The 17,306-nt window shown below is 46.8% G+C and overlaps 1 protein-coding gene across 2 annotated transcripts in view; it reads right to left on the bottom strand.

Moving 5' to 3' along the window:
• LRRC45 (leucine rich repeat containing 45) overlaps window positions 1-17,306 on the bottom strand; it is a 493,704-nt gene that overhangs the window by 145,967 nt on the left and 330,431 nt on the right. For both annotated transcript variants that reach the window (XM_086931189.1, XM_086931190.1), the window contains exons 14-15: window positions 5,893-5,985; window positions 5,344-5,436 (exon numbers count right to left, since the gene is read on the bottom strand). In XM_086931189.1, the coding sequence (XP_086787315.1) occupies window positions 5,344-5,436; window positions 5,893-5,985 (186 nt within the window). The remainder of the gene's footprint in view (window positions 1-5,343; window positions 5,437-5,892; window positions 5,986-17,306) is intronic.

Below are 17,306 nucleotides of genomic sequence, written 5' to 3'. Positions count from 1 at the left end.
TTGCTCCTCGGAAGAGCGTGTATCGCTTGCCTAATCTCCGCGATCGTAATGTTACGCTTCAAGTCCTTGCGTTGCCTGTCGGTGAGTTGGGGTAGTTCTAAATCCCCCATAAATCCCTCAAGTGCAGCCTCTGAGAGGTGTTGGTGGGGGCCATAGAGTGTAGTGTAGTAGTCTTTGAATGCAGTGTTGATTCCTACTTGAGTCGAAGTCAGTATCCCTGCCTGGTCAAATATTTCCAAAATCGGATGGTACACTGGAGATTCTCGTATAATACGGGCCAGCAGGGGGCCAGATCTATCCGCCTGCGTGTGCTGTCTATTAGTGTATTCCATGTAATCGAATAATCTCAGGTCTTCTAGTAGCTCGGCGTGTTTTATATATGCGTCCTGCAGTGGTGTGAAGTGTTCATTCGTGCCCGCAGCTTCACTCTCTAGGGTCGCCAATTTACCCTCCACCTCTTTTAAATTATTGATCACCTCCCGTCTCCTGCCCACTCGGGTGGTCATCGCCTCTCCTCTGAGGAAGACTTTGAAGGTGTCCCACTCTATTTGTCGGGTGCTGGCGGTATTTGCGTTCGTGTCGAAGTAGGATTCAATGGCGCCTGACAAGGACGACCTGAAGACCGTGTCTTCAAGCAATTCCGTGGGCAATCTCCAAGTCGGGATGGGAGCCAGTAGTCGGCCCCATTGCCAAGTAAGCTCGACAGGGTTAAGATCCGAAAGGGTCTTTCCCATGTGCTGAGCCTGGACAATCGACCCCAACAGGGAACGGGAGCAGAATATATGGTCTATTCTGGTGTGTAGTTGGTGCGGTGGGGAGAAAAAGGTATACTCCTAGTCCAGTAGATGTGTGCTGCGCCATGCATCCGCCAAATCCCAACCCTCCGCCCATTGTGCCAGTGCGTCCGCCTGTCTCCTGCTGTCGGTGGCATGCAGTGGGGGGTGTGACCTGTCCAGAGCAACATCTAACACAGCGTTGAAATCCCCCCCAATCACCCAGTGATGATCCGCCCAATCCGCAAGGACCCCGTTGACATTTACCAAAATCTCCGATTGACCTGAATTCGGTGAATACACACAACCAATCACGACTGCATCCCCATCCGATAAACCCCTTACAAACACATATCTGCCCTCTTTGTCGATTCTCTGCTCTATCAGTTTAAAGGGAACAGAATTACGAAGCCAAATAGCTGCCCCCCTAGAGAACGCTGAATAGGATGTAGCGAAGAGTTGCCCTCTCCATTTCTTGCGCAGTTTCATGTTTTCGGAGCTGTTCAAGTGTGTCTCCTACAGGCAAGCTATCATGATCCCCCTACGGTTGAGTTGGGCCAGTATCCTGTGCCGTTTGTGAACCAAGCCCATGCCCGCACATTCCAGGTGCACAAGTGGTAAACATTAAGTGGCCACATGACTGACCGTGCAATGCAGTAATGTTGAGCTCTTGGGTGTCCATGCCAAATACGTCGTACTACAGGAGAGGAGTGTCATGCAAACAGTTAACCCTTTAACATTAAGGTCCCCAGGCCAACGGGCTCGGGAGCCGAACCAAGATGCCCAACGTGGGCATAAGTCAACCAGTTCCATGTGCATGTGGTGGGGGGAGTAGACCACTCGTGCCTGTCTTTTATTGGCCTGCGATGGCATGGTAGCCCTCCATAAACTAGGCCCTCTGGCAACCCACCTTGTGCAGAGAGTGAGATCGTTCATACATTACCACCCGGAGAGCGTTCAACGTGTTGCTGCTCAAAATTCTGCTGCCATCTGAGCCGTGATCTTAGGGAACAATTGCAGGCTGTCCGCCGATCCTGACACTTCGGTGTGTGTGTCAGAGGTGATGGTCTGGTCCCTGGCTGTTCCCGCGTCGTGAGCGGCGAGCGCCTCCTCTGTCAGCTGCACCACTGATGATTGATCTGCTAGCCGGTCCCCTGTAGTCTGTGCCATCGGCGATGTCCCCGTCGAGGGGGTTCGTCTGGTGTTGGAAGCGGTGTCCCTCCGGTCTGGCGGACTCCGATGTCTGTCGCTCCTGGCGTCGGCAAATGGGTCCTGCGAGGCCGGTGGTGTTAGTGTTACCTCCATCCATTCCTCCGCCTCCTCTGGCGAGTCGAAGAAGTGAGATTTGTTACCATGCAGGATCTTGAGGCGTGCGGGGAACAGGAGTGCATATTTTAAGGCTCTCTCTCGCAATTTGCGCTTCACCCCCATGAAGGTGGACCTGGCTCGTTGTACTGTGGGCATGAAGTCAGGATATACGGAGACATTCTTGTCCTCATAGCGTATTGGCGCTTTCTCTCGGGCCACCCTCAGCACAGTGTCACGGTCCTTGTAGTGAAGAAGGCGCGCAATCAAGGGACGAGGGGGCGCTCCCGGTTGTGGAGGTCTCGACGGCATCCTATGCGCCCGCTCCACACTGTACAGGGCGGTAAGATCTTCCGGGCCCACCATTTTCCTTAGCCAATCTTCCACAAATTGGGTAGGGTTTCTCCCCTCGCTTCGTTCCGGAATGCCTAGGATGCGGACGTTGTTGCGCCGGGCACGTCGCTCCGCATCATCCACCTTTTCCCACAGCTGTTTGAGTTGTTTCTCCATGCCTTCCAGCTTCGCAGAGTGTTCCGTCTGCTTGGGTATGAGATCGTTCAGCGCTATTTTTTCCTCCGAGACTCGCTCTGCCAGTTTGTTATGATCAGCTCGGAGCAAGGAGAGGCCCGTCGCCATGCTGTCTATGCGTGATTCCAATGCCTCACGTGTGGCACGTATTTCGTTGAGGATCAGATCCAGTTTGGCGTCCTGCGATCCTTTCCCTGTTGGTGGGATAATGTCCACATTTGAGGAGGCTAGTGGGTCCTCCGAGCCAGTGGATTGCATGTCCGTCGGTGCGCCGTGGTCTTGGGCCCTGCCCCTGTGCCTGCCCATCGATCTAGTATGCAGGGTGGCGTTGTAGAAAGTGCACTCACCGTTCCCGACCTGTACAGTTGTCCACACACAGTGCCGCAGGGCGTTTAAGCAGCCCCTTGAGCCAACGTGAAGGAGGCAAGTGTTGGGCAAGTTCCCAGATCAAACAGAGTCAATGGTGCTGTGGTTATGGTAGCGCCTCAGGTGGATGTGGTGGCGCCCTGCGAAGGGGCCTGCGCACAGCGACAGTCTTGACCTCGGCGAGGTGATAAGGGAGGGCCACAGGCCGCGGGCGGGGGGGCCACCGCAGGGGCCGGAAGGAAGGGAAGCGCCACTCGCCCGATCCAGCAGCAGGGATCTCGTGGTCAGTGGTCCGCCCGCGGGCCGCCGTGTGGTTGAACCCCGTGAAGGTGCTCGGGGGTCCCCACCCTGGTAACAAGTGCAGGGGCCGTGTCGGTGTCGCAGCGTGTCCTCAGCGCCTCTGTTCCCTGGTTGGCGCAGCGTGTTCCAGGCAGGGTAGGGTGCCGCACTAGTCACTCGGGGAATCCGGGGCCCAAGGGGGAAGTCAAGATGGCGACTGCGGCACCGCCGCGGCACCGGGTCGGACCGCGCTGTCGATGCGTGGCTCAGGCAGTGGTCCCGGGTCCCCGGGTGCCAGTGATTTTCCTCTCGCTCCCCCGGCCCCACTCTCCTCACCGGCTCTCAGGTGAGCGTGAGCGCCTCCGCGCCTTGCAGGTGGGCGCTGGGCCGGTCCCGGTGTCTCCTGCAGCTGCGGGCGGGGCAGCCCGGTCAGGACGGGTCCGTCTGGGGTTTTCAGCGCAGGGGGGGAGGTAGTGTGGTGATAGCCGGAGCAGGCGCCCGCCACCGACCATGGGCCGCCTCCGTATCCTGTCTCCGTCCTGGGTCCCCCCCACAGTGCGCCGACACCTGGCGGCAGCTCGGTCACTTGGCTAATCGAGGCCGGGGCTCACCACGATGCAGCAGGCCCCCGCAGTCGCCGCAGTCTCCCAGTGTCTCCGGTGGCGTCCGAGGGGGGCGGCTCTCCGTCGCTGCTCGCCGCTCACCTCCTGAGGCTCCGGGCACAATATCTAGGTGGGTCGCACGTCAGGCAGGCAGGATAATTTGCTTGTTTTGAGGGCTAAGGACGGAGCTCTTCAACTACACGTCCGCCATGATCGGCTCTTGGCCACGCCCCCTCTCCATTGGTGTGGCTCATGAACTAATTATTTTAATGAAGGATTCAGATCATCAAAATGACAAATAACTCAACCGTTGATCTAAATAAAAAAAATAAAAAAGTGGAAATTGTTTTCAATACTATTTCATCTTGCAAGTGTTCTGGAATCTTGCTGTTGCACTCTGTTCTTACACCGCTGGAAGAGACACGTGCCTCCACGCGAGCAGGTTCCAGGAGAGCTTCTTTTATCATTTCAGGATCATCCATCCTACTTACACATATGCTCCATCTATAACCCTAGTCTGCCATACATGCAAGATGAATTTTCGAGTTCTTAATGTTCTGTGGAACACCTTCTGTATTCATCATTAAGATTGGATTATCGTTTTTAACTCCCTGAGACTTAACCACTCTACAACACTGTTTGGAATGCTTGGGAAACTGAACCCACATCATCCTACAGATATCTGCTCCTAAGACATCCTGCATCCATTCTCTCCGGGCTACTTGCACCGTAAGTACATGAATTGTGGCTTTTTTCTGATGAAGGCGTCACTGACGCCGAAACGCGCGTCGAAAAGTTGAAAAATTATACAGCTCTGCCACAGCATTATCTTCTCTCATGTTTTGTGACAATATTGAACTTTGATGATTTATATGTTCTTTTTATACATGTATGTAAAATAACAACATGTATTATTTATCTGAAAAATCTTTTTAATGAATTGAATTATTTGATTAATACAATAATTTTATATCTTTTTTAATTAATTGTTTTTCTGGATTGTGCTTCGTTGTACTTGAGTAAAACTTGGCTTACATTATTTATTTGGACATAAATTTTTAGTTTGTATTCGATTGTCTAGGAATTTACTTCACATAGCACTCTGTTCATGGACCATACCACTATATCTGTCCACCACCATTCAACAGTCTTCACAATCTTTACCCCCAAATCCACATTATGTTTGATAAAGTGCGTAAATACCAAGACCAGGACAATTTTTAATACATTAGAAGCCACAAACTAATGATCTACTATTCGAATACATTGCCCTTATCAGACAATCATTCAAGCTCCCATTCTCTCAGCGCCCCACTCCCAATAGCTGACATTTGTATAATCATTCCATCCCACAAATTCATCTCCCCAAAGCATCACTTTTGCAATTAACCCTAAACCTGGAGACCAATTTCAACTTTTAGGAGTTTGACCTTTTAAACTCCAAATCTCAACCTCAAAATTGTTACATGCTCCCTACACGTCTTCCTTACTTCTTCGAGTTGGGCCATGCTCTTGGCTTTCATGAGCTCTTCATCTGCCCGAGAACGTTCCGCAACACAAGCAGCTTTGACCCGGCTCAGCTCCTGCCAACACAAAGGCAAAAAAATTATTTCAGAGGCAGTTCTTTTGTATCTGTCTCTGGGCAAAACAATACTATGGCCTGAAATGCGGCTCTAGTAATGAGCAGTGACTGAGATCAATTTTAGCATTCCACCTATCACTTTTTTATTTTCCTAAACGAGACACCCTAAATGTGATTATGATGGCTGATACTAGGGTCCCATGCTTGCTGTACCGCAGTGATGAGGCCCAAGAATACAGAAACTGGTCTTGAGTTGTTCATGTTCCCATCCAGCACAGACCTGGCCTGACAGTTTAGGTTGGGCTGTCCCTTTAAGGATCAGGACCAATACTGATTTGCAAATTGCTGGGGTCTGTCTGGAGTGCATACCAAGCAAAACAAAATATGGACAGGAATGTGGGCCATGGTATTACAAAAGCATTCCACCATACTTTTTTTATATAATGCGATCATTTACCTCTTCCAGTGCAATGCGTGTTGCCTCGAGCCTCTGGATCCGCTCCTGCATGGTGCGTTCACTCTCTTCCAAATGACGAGTCATGTGATCCATCTGCAAAAAAAAAAAAAAGAATGCGGTGAGCACCAGTCTCATCTCATCAACAGTGGTCTTCTCCATGCTCACCAGTCTACTCCCTGACTCTGCGTGGGAGAGAAGACACAGCTAGAGGGTACAATGTCTTTTAAGGGTCTCTGTAGCAGTCTATCCAATATTTGGGTGAACAGACAGGAAAGCTAGGATTCCTGTTGATACAATGCTGCAATGTCTAATCCAAGCCTACCTGGCAAGTTCCTGCAATTTACATGATACAGACAGCTGTGCTGGGATTTCTGAGGTTGCTTTTGGTATGCTCTATGGATCAGATGGAAGAATTACCTCTTACAGACGGTCTCTACAGTCTTTCATCTTAGCGACCAAGTGTTGTGTTGAGATTGCCATCATCACTCATCAGCCCAGAGAAGCTTCACGTTGGAGCTCTGTAATACTTCATGAATAATGAAGCTGTGTTAGTGATCCCCATGTGGCCTTAACCAGGGAAAAATCTCCAGAAAAGCCCCAGAGGTAGCATGCTTGTGGTCTCTTCAACCCATGATACAGAGGCCAAAATAATAGATGTTCCACTCAAACCATGCTCATACAGAAGATGTGCACTGTTGTCTAAACAGCAAGTGACACAGAGGGCAATGATCTGCTACCAGAATCTGTCTTTAGATTTTCACAGTGGGATTACAAAAAGTATGAACATTGAAATTGATGTACTAAGGCTTATAAATACCATGTATGTTTAAATCAAGAATGCAAACTGAACAACTTTGGGATAGTAGTCAGACTGGAAAATTGTCCAGGAAGTAACTTGGGTAATTGCTGGATAAATTCATTTGGAAAAATATGTGGTGCATAACTTGAACCATTTTTAATCTACTGCTTTTTTGTGCCATACAGAAAACCTGGTGCTTAAGCTGCACAAAACTACAGATGATAGAAGTATCCACCACGGAAATATTACAAGAGGAGAGTAGTGATTTAAAATACCTATAAAAGTGGTCTAGGATGTATTTTATTTGCTTCAATGAAGCCACAGGTAAGGTCATGCATAAAAAGCAAAGAAGCTTTTAAAGTGATGAAACAGAAGAGGGCTGGGGTCTCCAATGGTAGACTTCAAAGGGTGGAAATGTTGAAAAAAGTAAGACACCCTTTACTGTTTCATTCTTCACATTCACCCGAGATCAGAGGTGATGAATTTTCTGATTGGCAGCACAATAGACATGACAATAAAATGTAATTAGAGAGATTCAATTAATGGCAACATATGCTCCTAATGAGGGCCAGAAAGCATTTATCACAAAGATACTACCAATTATATACAACTGCATGGACGGTGAACTGCTGCATTCAGAAAATGTTAACTCCATAATTGACGCACCATTAGTAAAATCCACAACCAGTTATTATCATCTCAAACAAGACACATAAAGCACTTTTACAAGGAGTTCGGGTTCAAATCCAATTCAACATATTTCTCCCATGTTCACAGGTCCTCCTTCTGGCGTCTTTATTTGTTCGCTAGCATCTACTCAATTTATTCTGCTTCTTTGAATGGGCAGGCCACCTATTTCAGTTGGGCGGGACCTTCTCCATGGTTTTGAAACTTTCTGTGTTCCAACCTGCATGTGTCTTTGTTACATTTTGTAAATCTTGATTGCCTGATGCTTTGTAGGTTTTTGTGTTATGGTGTCTCTGCCTTAAATATGAAGCCCCTAAGCCTTCCCATATTTATTTTTGTGGTTTTGTAACTATTCACCTATTTTAACTGTTAATGCTGACCAGTGGTAGTATACAGCCCCCGTTTTCTGGGCCACTGACCCCCCTAGGTCACTGAAGAAATGTCACTTCTCTTGTGAATGTCTGAAGAGTTATGTGCAGACCCTATGATGGTTATTAACGTTTAGCCACATCAGAACTGTAATGGTCAGAGCAGCTGGTGGGAGAAGGTACTTGATTTGACTGGGAGGCAAGACATTCTATCCAGTGCAGTTTTGTGAAAAAACATATTCCATAGCACCTGTCTGCAGCACTCCAGGAAGGGAGCTATGATCATCCCTTGATCACTCGGGTCTGTTTATTAAACCCTTTACCACCATCCCTGGCAGGTAAATAGATATTCCTGCTGGAACAATCCTGCTTTGTGGGTCACTACTTAAGTATCCTGAAGATAGGACTGTGTCCCTGACGAGTGCCCTGCATAATGTCCACTCCCTACGAGCTTCTGGGAAATTCGTAAATTCCTGATGACACGCAACTGGAATTTATTTTTTAACATGAAAATCAGATTTTTGATAGTTCTGGCTCATATCTCAGCTAAAAACAGGAGAGGTTGGTTGTTGTGATTCCTTGGTCCTTATTTTGGGCCATACCGGGAGAATTGTTGGCTTACATTTTGGCACTGTGTCGAATTGGCACACGCGCTTCGACTGAAGGTTTCTGTGCTCTAAAGACAATTCTCTACTATCCAAATTCCTTATTTACTACCCCGGATGGACCGTTATCCATGAATTGAACCTCAAACTCTGTGGGATACTTTGACAACTGTACTACTTGACTGAGCCTTGATAAAGTCGAGCTTTGATTAAACACGTGTCGGCTGACAGTTGTTGTACATGACATTTACAAGACAGATCCAGGTCATTGTTTGGATCAACTCACCAAATACATTTTTGGACTGATGGGACTAAAATAGGAATGACTTTTTATGTGTGCTTTCGCGTCACTTGTTTTTGTTTTGCTCCAATGGTGAACTTATTGTTTACAATCAGCTTACATCCTATTTGAATAAAGTCGAGCTTTGATTAAACACGTGTCGGCTGACAGTTGTTGTACATGACATTTACAAGACAGATCCAGGTCATTGTTTGGATCAACTCACCAAATACATTTTTGGACTGATGGGACTAAAATAGGAATGACTTTTTATGTGTGCTTTCGCGTCACTTGTTTTTGTTTTGCTCCAATGGTGAACTTATTGTTTACAATCAGCTTACATCCTATTTGAAATAGTTGCTACAATGTGTTCTGTCGGATCAAGCAATTGCTTAGTTTTCAAGAGAACGGATCAAAGTAAATCAATTAATCATTAGGGATGAAGAAATAAGTCCAAACACAAAAAAACAACAAAAGAACATAATTAATATGTTATATTTTATATAACCATTGAGTGTTTCATGGTATATAATGCTGTCACACAGTTAAATCACAGTCCTATCACAGGACAACCACATAACTTAACAAGGACAAATATAACGTACAGTGTCACAGTGTTACATACATATTTACAACAATTAACTAATAAAAGACTCAAGACAACATTTGGGGGACTTTTTTAAAGCATCCGTCTTATTATCCAAAATAGCGTTCAGTGAACACCCGTTTACTCTTAACAATGACTTTTGAGGTGTTGTGACTTAGGACGTGGTGGTTAATTGTTTCGTCCAAAAAGGAATTCATCACGTATAGAAGAGCGGCAAGAGAACTGAGGCACTGTTCTCAGCAGATAAAAATTCTGTATCCTACGGGGATTCCCAATGGTTATACTAAAATTAAGAAGGATTGCTTCATTGATATTGAAACACCGAATATTCTAACTGGAGATTCTATGCATTTATCCCTTGCTACTGATAGGATGCTATGGCGGACTCACAGCACTTATGACTTATATGCTGCATTAGGAGGTTCGCCCCAATTGAGATTGTAACTACTATAATCCCAACCCTGATGAAGTCCTTATAGGACGAAAAGCGTTGGCTGGGCTGATGAATGTATTGTTACATCAGACTGTGAAAATAAAACAAAATAACTGAATAAAAGAACTTTCAAGTCTCCCGTCTTCATATGTTTTTGGAATTATAAGAATTGAAAGATTCTAACTGTACTTTACAAATGAACTTTTGAGATCTCTATGCTCCTTGATATCATTGTTTTTATTGGCAGAGTAACTAGTTTTCTCTAAAATGTATCTTCTTAGAAGTGAGGTCAAGCCTATACTGCCTACGTTACTGACCTATAATGTCACTGTCTTGAAAACAGCAAAATACACAAAATACAGTCTAACACCCACAAGATAATAGTAGCATACATTTGATCAACCGGTAATAACCACATTGATAACCACTGTTGCATCATGACAGCTAACTACCTTGATACTGATGTAATACAATCCTAACATAATAGATCCCAGTGACAGTTTGAGGAGTATTGTTTGATGACAGAGTTGTTCTTCACCAGTTTCTTAAGATGTATATCCATTAGTTATTGATAAATTATGACGTTGATAAAACAGTTTAGTGTATAAAAAAAAAGCTAGAAGAACATTATATTTTTACACTGGAAGGGAACGCTTGGAGCTGGCGCCATCACAAGTCGTGCACAACACAAAACAATTAATTAAGAATGACCCGAAATGGCAGACATAACAACAGAATAAAGAATGAAAGGGTAAAGTAAAGCTGGAGATCATGGTATGAAAAGATGACAAAGTGGGGATGAAATAAGGACAACCAACAGGCTAGAGTACTGTACTGAGGGGACCCCACGGAGCTTGGGGGCTGCAGGGGCCTGTGTCACGGCACTGCATCAGTGTAGGAAGCTGGCTCTGTAAGATATTATCACTAGGTGCTAATACTGTGCATTGAGTCCAGGGGTTCCCCAAAAGTGTACAGGGCTCAATGCAAAGGTGCTCTATTAGTTTTACTGTGGGAGAGCAGCTATAGGCCTAACACAGAAAAGTGTAAGACATTTATTGTACACACATGATCAATAATAGACACACAACTCAAGAAGGAGATCAGAACAATTTTATAAAATGATACTTTTTTTGTACAATAAGACCCAGGTCTTCGTAATAAGGTAAGTATGTTTTTAATTAAAAAAAACATTTTGCGCTCATAAATCGACACTTAGAAACTTTTTCAAATTGTCCAATGTTATCCTATGGGGAAAACAATAGTGAAATTAAACAGGTGGTTATCGAACTTACAGATTCAGTTTTTGGAGCCAAAAATCAGCAAGGGCCATGTGAGTACCAAAATTGCACCACCAGCCGCAAAGGCGCGGCCGGGTGGGTAAACGACCTTTACAACGCGGTCAGTACACCGCGATACCTGTACCAACTGCGTTGTTAGTACGCGATGTAATTGCAAGTCTTTACAACGAATTTCACTAGGGGGCGTTGAGGTATTGGAAATACATTTCCAACACCTTCCCTACTGTTGCACAAACTGGAGTAGGAATAGTAAATGATACTATTCCTAAGTCCAGCACGCCCCCTAGTGGAAATCGTTGTAAAGACTTGCGACGTAATACATTGCGTACAAACACGTCGTTGTAACAATCGCATTGTAATGGCACACGATGTAGAACATTGCGTCGTAATATGCCATATTTGGCTGGGTGCAGTGTTCAAAATCGGAGTTCGACACCAATGCTTTCTAATGGAGACAGGGGGTGCCTACAGCCACACTGCTTGCATGTAAGTAGATCGGTTTCAGGGGCCAAGGTTTGGAGGTTAGGTTAAGCACAGGGGGTCCCCAAAGCATCACCAAACATACTCCACCAGCGGCACAGGGGCAGTCGGGTGCAGGGTGCAAATTCAACGTCGGGCCCAATGCTTTTCAATGAGGATCTTCTTGACAGTAAAGAGGCTACAGGTGTGACAATGGAGATGCGGGAGGAAGACCAGAGACAGCAGAGATAAGTTGGGATGATGGGGGTTGCAGGAGCACCATTGGTTCAGCTCATCAAGGTCCAGGGGCTTTGGGTGCAGGGGTGCCTATGGCCGTCAGAGTCTTCTTATCAGAGCCGGTTGCGGTTGGGGAAGCCTCTGGATTCACACAGCAGGTGCTGTTTTGGAGGGCAGGAGAGGTCAGCCAATGCTGCACATGAGGTTAGGATCGCCGGGAAGACTTCACTACACAGGTGAGCCCTTCAGCTCGGGCCATGAGTGTCTGGTGCAGAGTGGGCTGGGGACGCGGACCAGCCTGGGTCCGGAGTTTTTAAAGTCAGTTTCTTCTGGACAGGTCCACTGTCCTCGGGAGATTTGAGTCTTTATTGAAGGCAACAGTCCTCCCAGGGGTTTTGGAGGTCGTTGTTGCAAGACAGCTCGAAGGGTCGTTGAAGCTGGAAACAGGCCAGTAGGGCTGGGGCCATGACAGTTGTCGTCTTCTGGCTTCTGCCCCAGGGTGTCTTCTTTCTTCTTAGGTAGTCACAGATCTGGGGGAGCCCCCTAAATACTACACTTAACAGGCCTGTTAGGGCAGTAGCAGGTAGGGCCAACGTGCACCTTACCTGGGGTAACTACACCCTCTATTATGCCACACTCATATGGGAGGGGCCATAGACCTAGCCCTGATTGGAGGGATTCTCCCATCTTCAACATGACGGGGACTGAAAGTTGTGTTTCACCTTGCTTTCCCCCACCTTAGTGATGGGGGTTGGCAGAGATGGGCACACCTTCTACCTTTTGGAATTTTCCAGCCCAAAGTGGGTGTGTAAACCAGAGGCTGAGGGTCACGTTACAAAGGCAGCAGGTCTTTGAAGCTTCCCTCTTCGAGCACTGACCCATCCTGGGGAGGGGGCATGACACCTCTGCTCAGGATGTGCATAGTTCAGGTTACAGAGAGCAGGGGCTTTCTACCCAGGGGTCCAGAAACATGTCTGGTGGTGGCTGAATACAGTCGGTCAGAGACCACATAAGGGATGGGAGGGGTCAGGGGGCACCTCGGACGTGCCCTCTGGGTACATGGTACAATAAATCCCACACTGGCATCAGTGTGGATTTATTGAGAGGAGTAGTTTGGTACCAAACACTCCTACATTCAGTAAAGCCATCATTGTGCTGTGGACCTCAAGTTCTCAGCCCATGTACTCTTGATGGCTTTACTGGTACTTACAATATTGGGAAATGGTGCCCAATATTGTAAGGGTGCATCTGCTTATGCAGATCTGCCCTCAACTGGAGTATAGTTCACCCTGCCTTAGGGCTAGAGGTCTTCTAGAGGGGTGACTTACCCATACTGTCAGGCAGTGCTAGTTGGTGTGGCACCAGGGTGCCATATCGACTTTGTTGTTTTCTCCCTCAAAGGGTCATGCAGGCTGCAAGGGCAATAGCATGGCCCCAGTAAGGGGGGAGTGGTCCCAAATGGCCCTCTTCAGCTTCCAGGCCCTATATACCCAGGGTACCATTTACTAGGGACTTATAGGAGACAGAAGTATCAATTGGGGGTTTGTTTTAGGGAAGGAGCACTGGCACAGAGGATCTGGATGGCAGGGACTCTGTGCACCACATGTGAAACCACATCAAAGCCAGGCAAAAGTGGTGGCTAACCATGCAAAAGAGGGATTTTCTCACATGATATCCCCCCCCCCCCCAACGAAAGAGGATGAAACTAAACTTCTCCTGGAGACTCTTCATCTTCTCAGTGAAGGAACATGGAAAGGCCATCTGATTTGGCATTGGCAGTCCCAGGTCTGTGTTCCACTGTGAAGTCCATTTCCTGTAGGGATAAGGACCACCTTAGCACTTTGGGGTTCTCACATTTCATCTGTTGTAACCGCCTGAGAAGCCTGTGTTCTGAACTAGGAAGTGGGTACCAAACACGTATGGCCCAACTTCTTCATGGCCCAGACCACAGAAAAGGCTTCCGTCTCTATGACACTCCAACGCTATTCTCTAGCGGGTAGTCTTCTGTTTATAGAAGCAACAAGTTAGTCATGTCCTTCATCTTTTGTTTGGGCTAGGACTGCCCCTATCCTCAGAGGCATCTGCCTGCACAATGAACTCCTTGGTATAGTCTGGAGATTTCAGAACTGGGGTAGAGCCCATTGCATCCTTCAAAGTGTCAAAAGTCTTCTGACAGCCCACTGCCCAGTTAAATTTCTTGGGCATACTTTGCAGGTATGTTCTGTGAGGTGAGACACTATGGACCCATAGTCCTTCACAAACCTCCTATCATACCCAATCAAGCCAAGGAATGCCGTGACTTGGGTCTGGGTTGTTGGTGCTACCCAGTGCTGAACTGTCTGGATCTTGGGTTGGAGTGGCTGAACTAGGTCTTCACCTACCAGGTGACCCAACTACACAACCTTTCCCTGTCCTATCGGGCATCTGCTTGCCTTAATAGTAAGCCTGCATTTCTCAGAGCCTCCAGGGCCTTGCTAAGGTGGATCAGGTGGACCTGCCAGGTGGAGCTGTAGACAGAAATATCATCAAGATAAGCTTCACTAAAGGGCATCATAGTAAACTGGAAGTGCTCGTTTGGAGTGGAGAATGCTGATTTTTCTTTTGCTTCAGGGGTCAGACCTCTCTGCCAGTACCCAGATGTGAGATCAAAGGTACTGAGATATTGCTGTCCCTAACCTGTCATTTTGTTCATCTGCTCTGGGTTTTGGGTTTGCATCAGCTTTTGTCACAGCATTTAGGCCCCTATAGTCCACTCAAAACCTCATGTCTTTCTTTTCACCCTTGGTGTGAAGTTTGGGGACCAAGAAAACCGGGCTGGCCCAGGGGCTCTCAGAGGGTTCAATGACACCCAATTCAAGCATCTTGCTGACTTCAGCTTGGATGCTCTCTCTGACATTATCAAACTGCTTGCAAAGTTTGTTTTTGATAGGTAGACTGTCACCACTTACCACGTAATGGGTACACCAGCTAGTCTCAACAGGGGTCAGAGAAATGAGCTCAGCATGCTGACTTAGGACTAGCCTGCAGTCAGCCTGCTGTTGGTCAGTTGGGGTCCCTGAATAGACCACTCCATCAACAGACCCATCTTGGGGATTGCTGGAGAGGAGATCAGGGAGAGGTTCACTTTCATTTTCCTGTCCCTCATCTGTGACCCTAAGCATGGTCATATCAACTCTGCCATAATAGGGCTTCCGGTGGTTGAAATGTATTACCCTTTGGGGTGTTTGTAACTGCCAAGGTCCACCAGATAGTGACGATCCCTTTTCTTTCAAGGATAGGGTAGGGCCCACTCCACTTGTCTTGGAGGGCCCTAGGGGCCACAGGCTCCAATACCCATACCTTCTGCCCTGGTTTCAATTTTACCAGAGCAGCTTTCAGGTCATACCATTGCTTTTGCATTTCTTGGCTGGCCTGAAGGTTTTAGCTTGCTTTCTCCATGTACTCAGCCATCCTGGAACGAAAGCCAAGCACATAGGGGCAGATGTATGACTGGTTTTTGGGGTTGCAAATGGGAATTTGCCCCATTTGCGACCGCAAAATAGGTCAGCCTCATGTGCAAACTATATTTTGCGACTCGCAAATATGCTTTGCGACTCACTATTAGGAAGGGGCGTGCCAAGGGCGTCCCCTCCTAATAGTGAGTCTCACACCTATGTATGATTGTTTGTGACCGCATTTGCGGTTGCAAAACACTCATAGTTTACCACCCTTTTCAAACGGGTGGTAAGCCACTTGCAAACGGGAAGGGGTCCACAGGGGAAACGGGCTGCATTAAAAAAAAACTGCTTTATTGTAAAATCAGTCACAGACATGGTGGTCTGCGGACTCCAGCAGGGCACCATCCCTGTGAGCGCTGACCATTCCCGATGTGGTAGCAAATTGCGCTTGCCTCATAAATATTGATGAGGCATGCAATTTGCGACCCCATTGGGAATCAGTGTCTGAGAACCTGCAAGCGTCGTACATTTAAAAAAAATGTATTTATAAAGTTTTATATAGCACAAACAAGATCCAGAGGGATATCAGAGCTCTTTACAATAGGACGGAAGGAAGGACATTAATACACAATTGTCAACAAGTAAGGGTAAAAGAAAAGAAGAAAAAAAACAATATTAATCGTAGATTCCAGGACAATTGCACCATGGGGGGGAAATACAAAAAAATAGGAATAAACAGGCAATGAAGGGGGTCACAGTCTGCAGTAAAGAAGAACAGTAACAAATGATGGTACAATGGACGTAGGAAACAGTGTCTTCGAGCAGATGAGCTTAGCCCAATTAGGGTAAGAAGTTATTCATAAGGAATCTTTTGGCTTCCAATTTGAACGACGTTGTTGAGGAGATTCTGTGAACTTCTGATGGAAGAGAGTTCCATATCTTTGGGGCAGCGCCGGAGAAGGCTCTGAGACAAGTTCTCTTTTTGCTGAGGATGAGTGGTTTCAAGAGGAAAGTATTGGCCCTTTTTGAGGCTCTCCCACCACAGGATAATTCAAGTTTTTGCGCAAGGTACCTGGGAGTATTGAAGTGAAGGGCTTTGTCCCCCAGAACCGCAATCTTTAGCTTCGTAGGGCAACCACTTAAGAGATTTTAGGACTGGGGATATGTGCTCATTTCGTTTGGTGCCTGTAACCAGTCTAACCGCTGTGTTCAATGATTCCCTTAGTGGAACCAGGGTGTATTTGGGAAGGATATAGAGGGTAGCGCTGCCATAGTCAAGCCTCGGCAAGACAAGGGATTGGACCACCTGCTTGAAATCATTTTGCGGAAGGAAAGGTTTGATATTTCTGAGTGTCCTTATCAAGTGGTTTGCTTCCTTACACACCTTGCTGATATGATTTTTCATATTTAGGTGCTTGTCCATGGTGACTCGAAGCGATTTGGCTGAGTCTATGATGAGAGGGGTGCAGTTGAAGGCAGTGAGGTGACTCAACAACATGTTTATCTTGGGGATGTGGTTGGGAGGGGAGATGAGCAGGAATTAGCTGCATGACAGCTAATGAGGAGATTGGCCCTGGTTTCCCCCTTGACCGTCACCTACCCGTCACCTACCCAGCCGGACATTGGGCATAGTTCCTCCTCGTCTCCCCGCTATTACTCCTTCCTCCCCTCCCTCCTACGAATTATTGAAACATTGTTTATGTGCACTGTACCTTACTATGCTCTTGTATCTGATATAACTTGTAACGCAACAATCCTAAATGTAAAGCGCTCTGATACCCTTTTGGGTCAAGTTCGCGCTATATAAAACTTTATAAATAGAAAAATAAATAAACAATGCGTAAGCTAAAGGTTTCAAGAACAGGTTGAAGAGGATAGAAGATAGGGCCGACCCTTGTGAAGCCCCATGAGAATTGGAGAGGGCTGGGAGAGAGAGTGATATGCCTGGACTCTTTGAGATCTGTGGTGAAGGAAGGACGAGAACCATTGTAGCACCTTACCAAAGAAGCCCATCATATTTTTCAAAATGTCAAGAAAGTTGTCATGATTAACCGTGTCGAATGCGGAGGAAAGGTCGAGAATGATCAGGAGGCAGGATTCGTTTTGGTCAAGCATTTTTAAGATGTCATCCATGACGTTAGTGAGCGCCGATTCTGTGCTGTGCCCTTTTCAAAATCTGGATTTATGCTGGTCAAGTAGTTGGT

The sequence above is a fragment of the Lissotriton vulgaris genome, chromosome 7 (assembly GCF_964263255.1).
Source record: "Lissotriton vulgaris chromosome 7, aLisVul1.2, whole genome shotgun sequence".
NCBI classification, from domain to species: domain Eukaryota; kingdom Metazoa; phylum Chordata; class Amphibia; order Caudata; family Salamandridae; genus Lissotriton; species Lissotriton vulgaris.
This window is presented reverse-complemented; position numbering and strand designations above follow the sequence as displayed.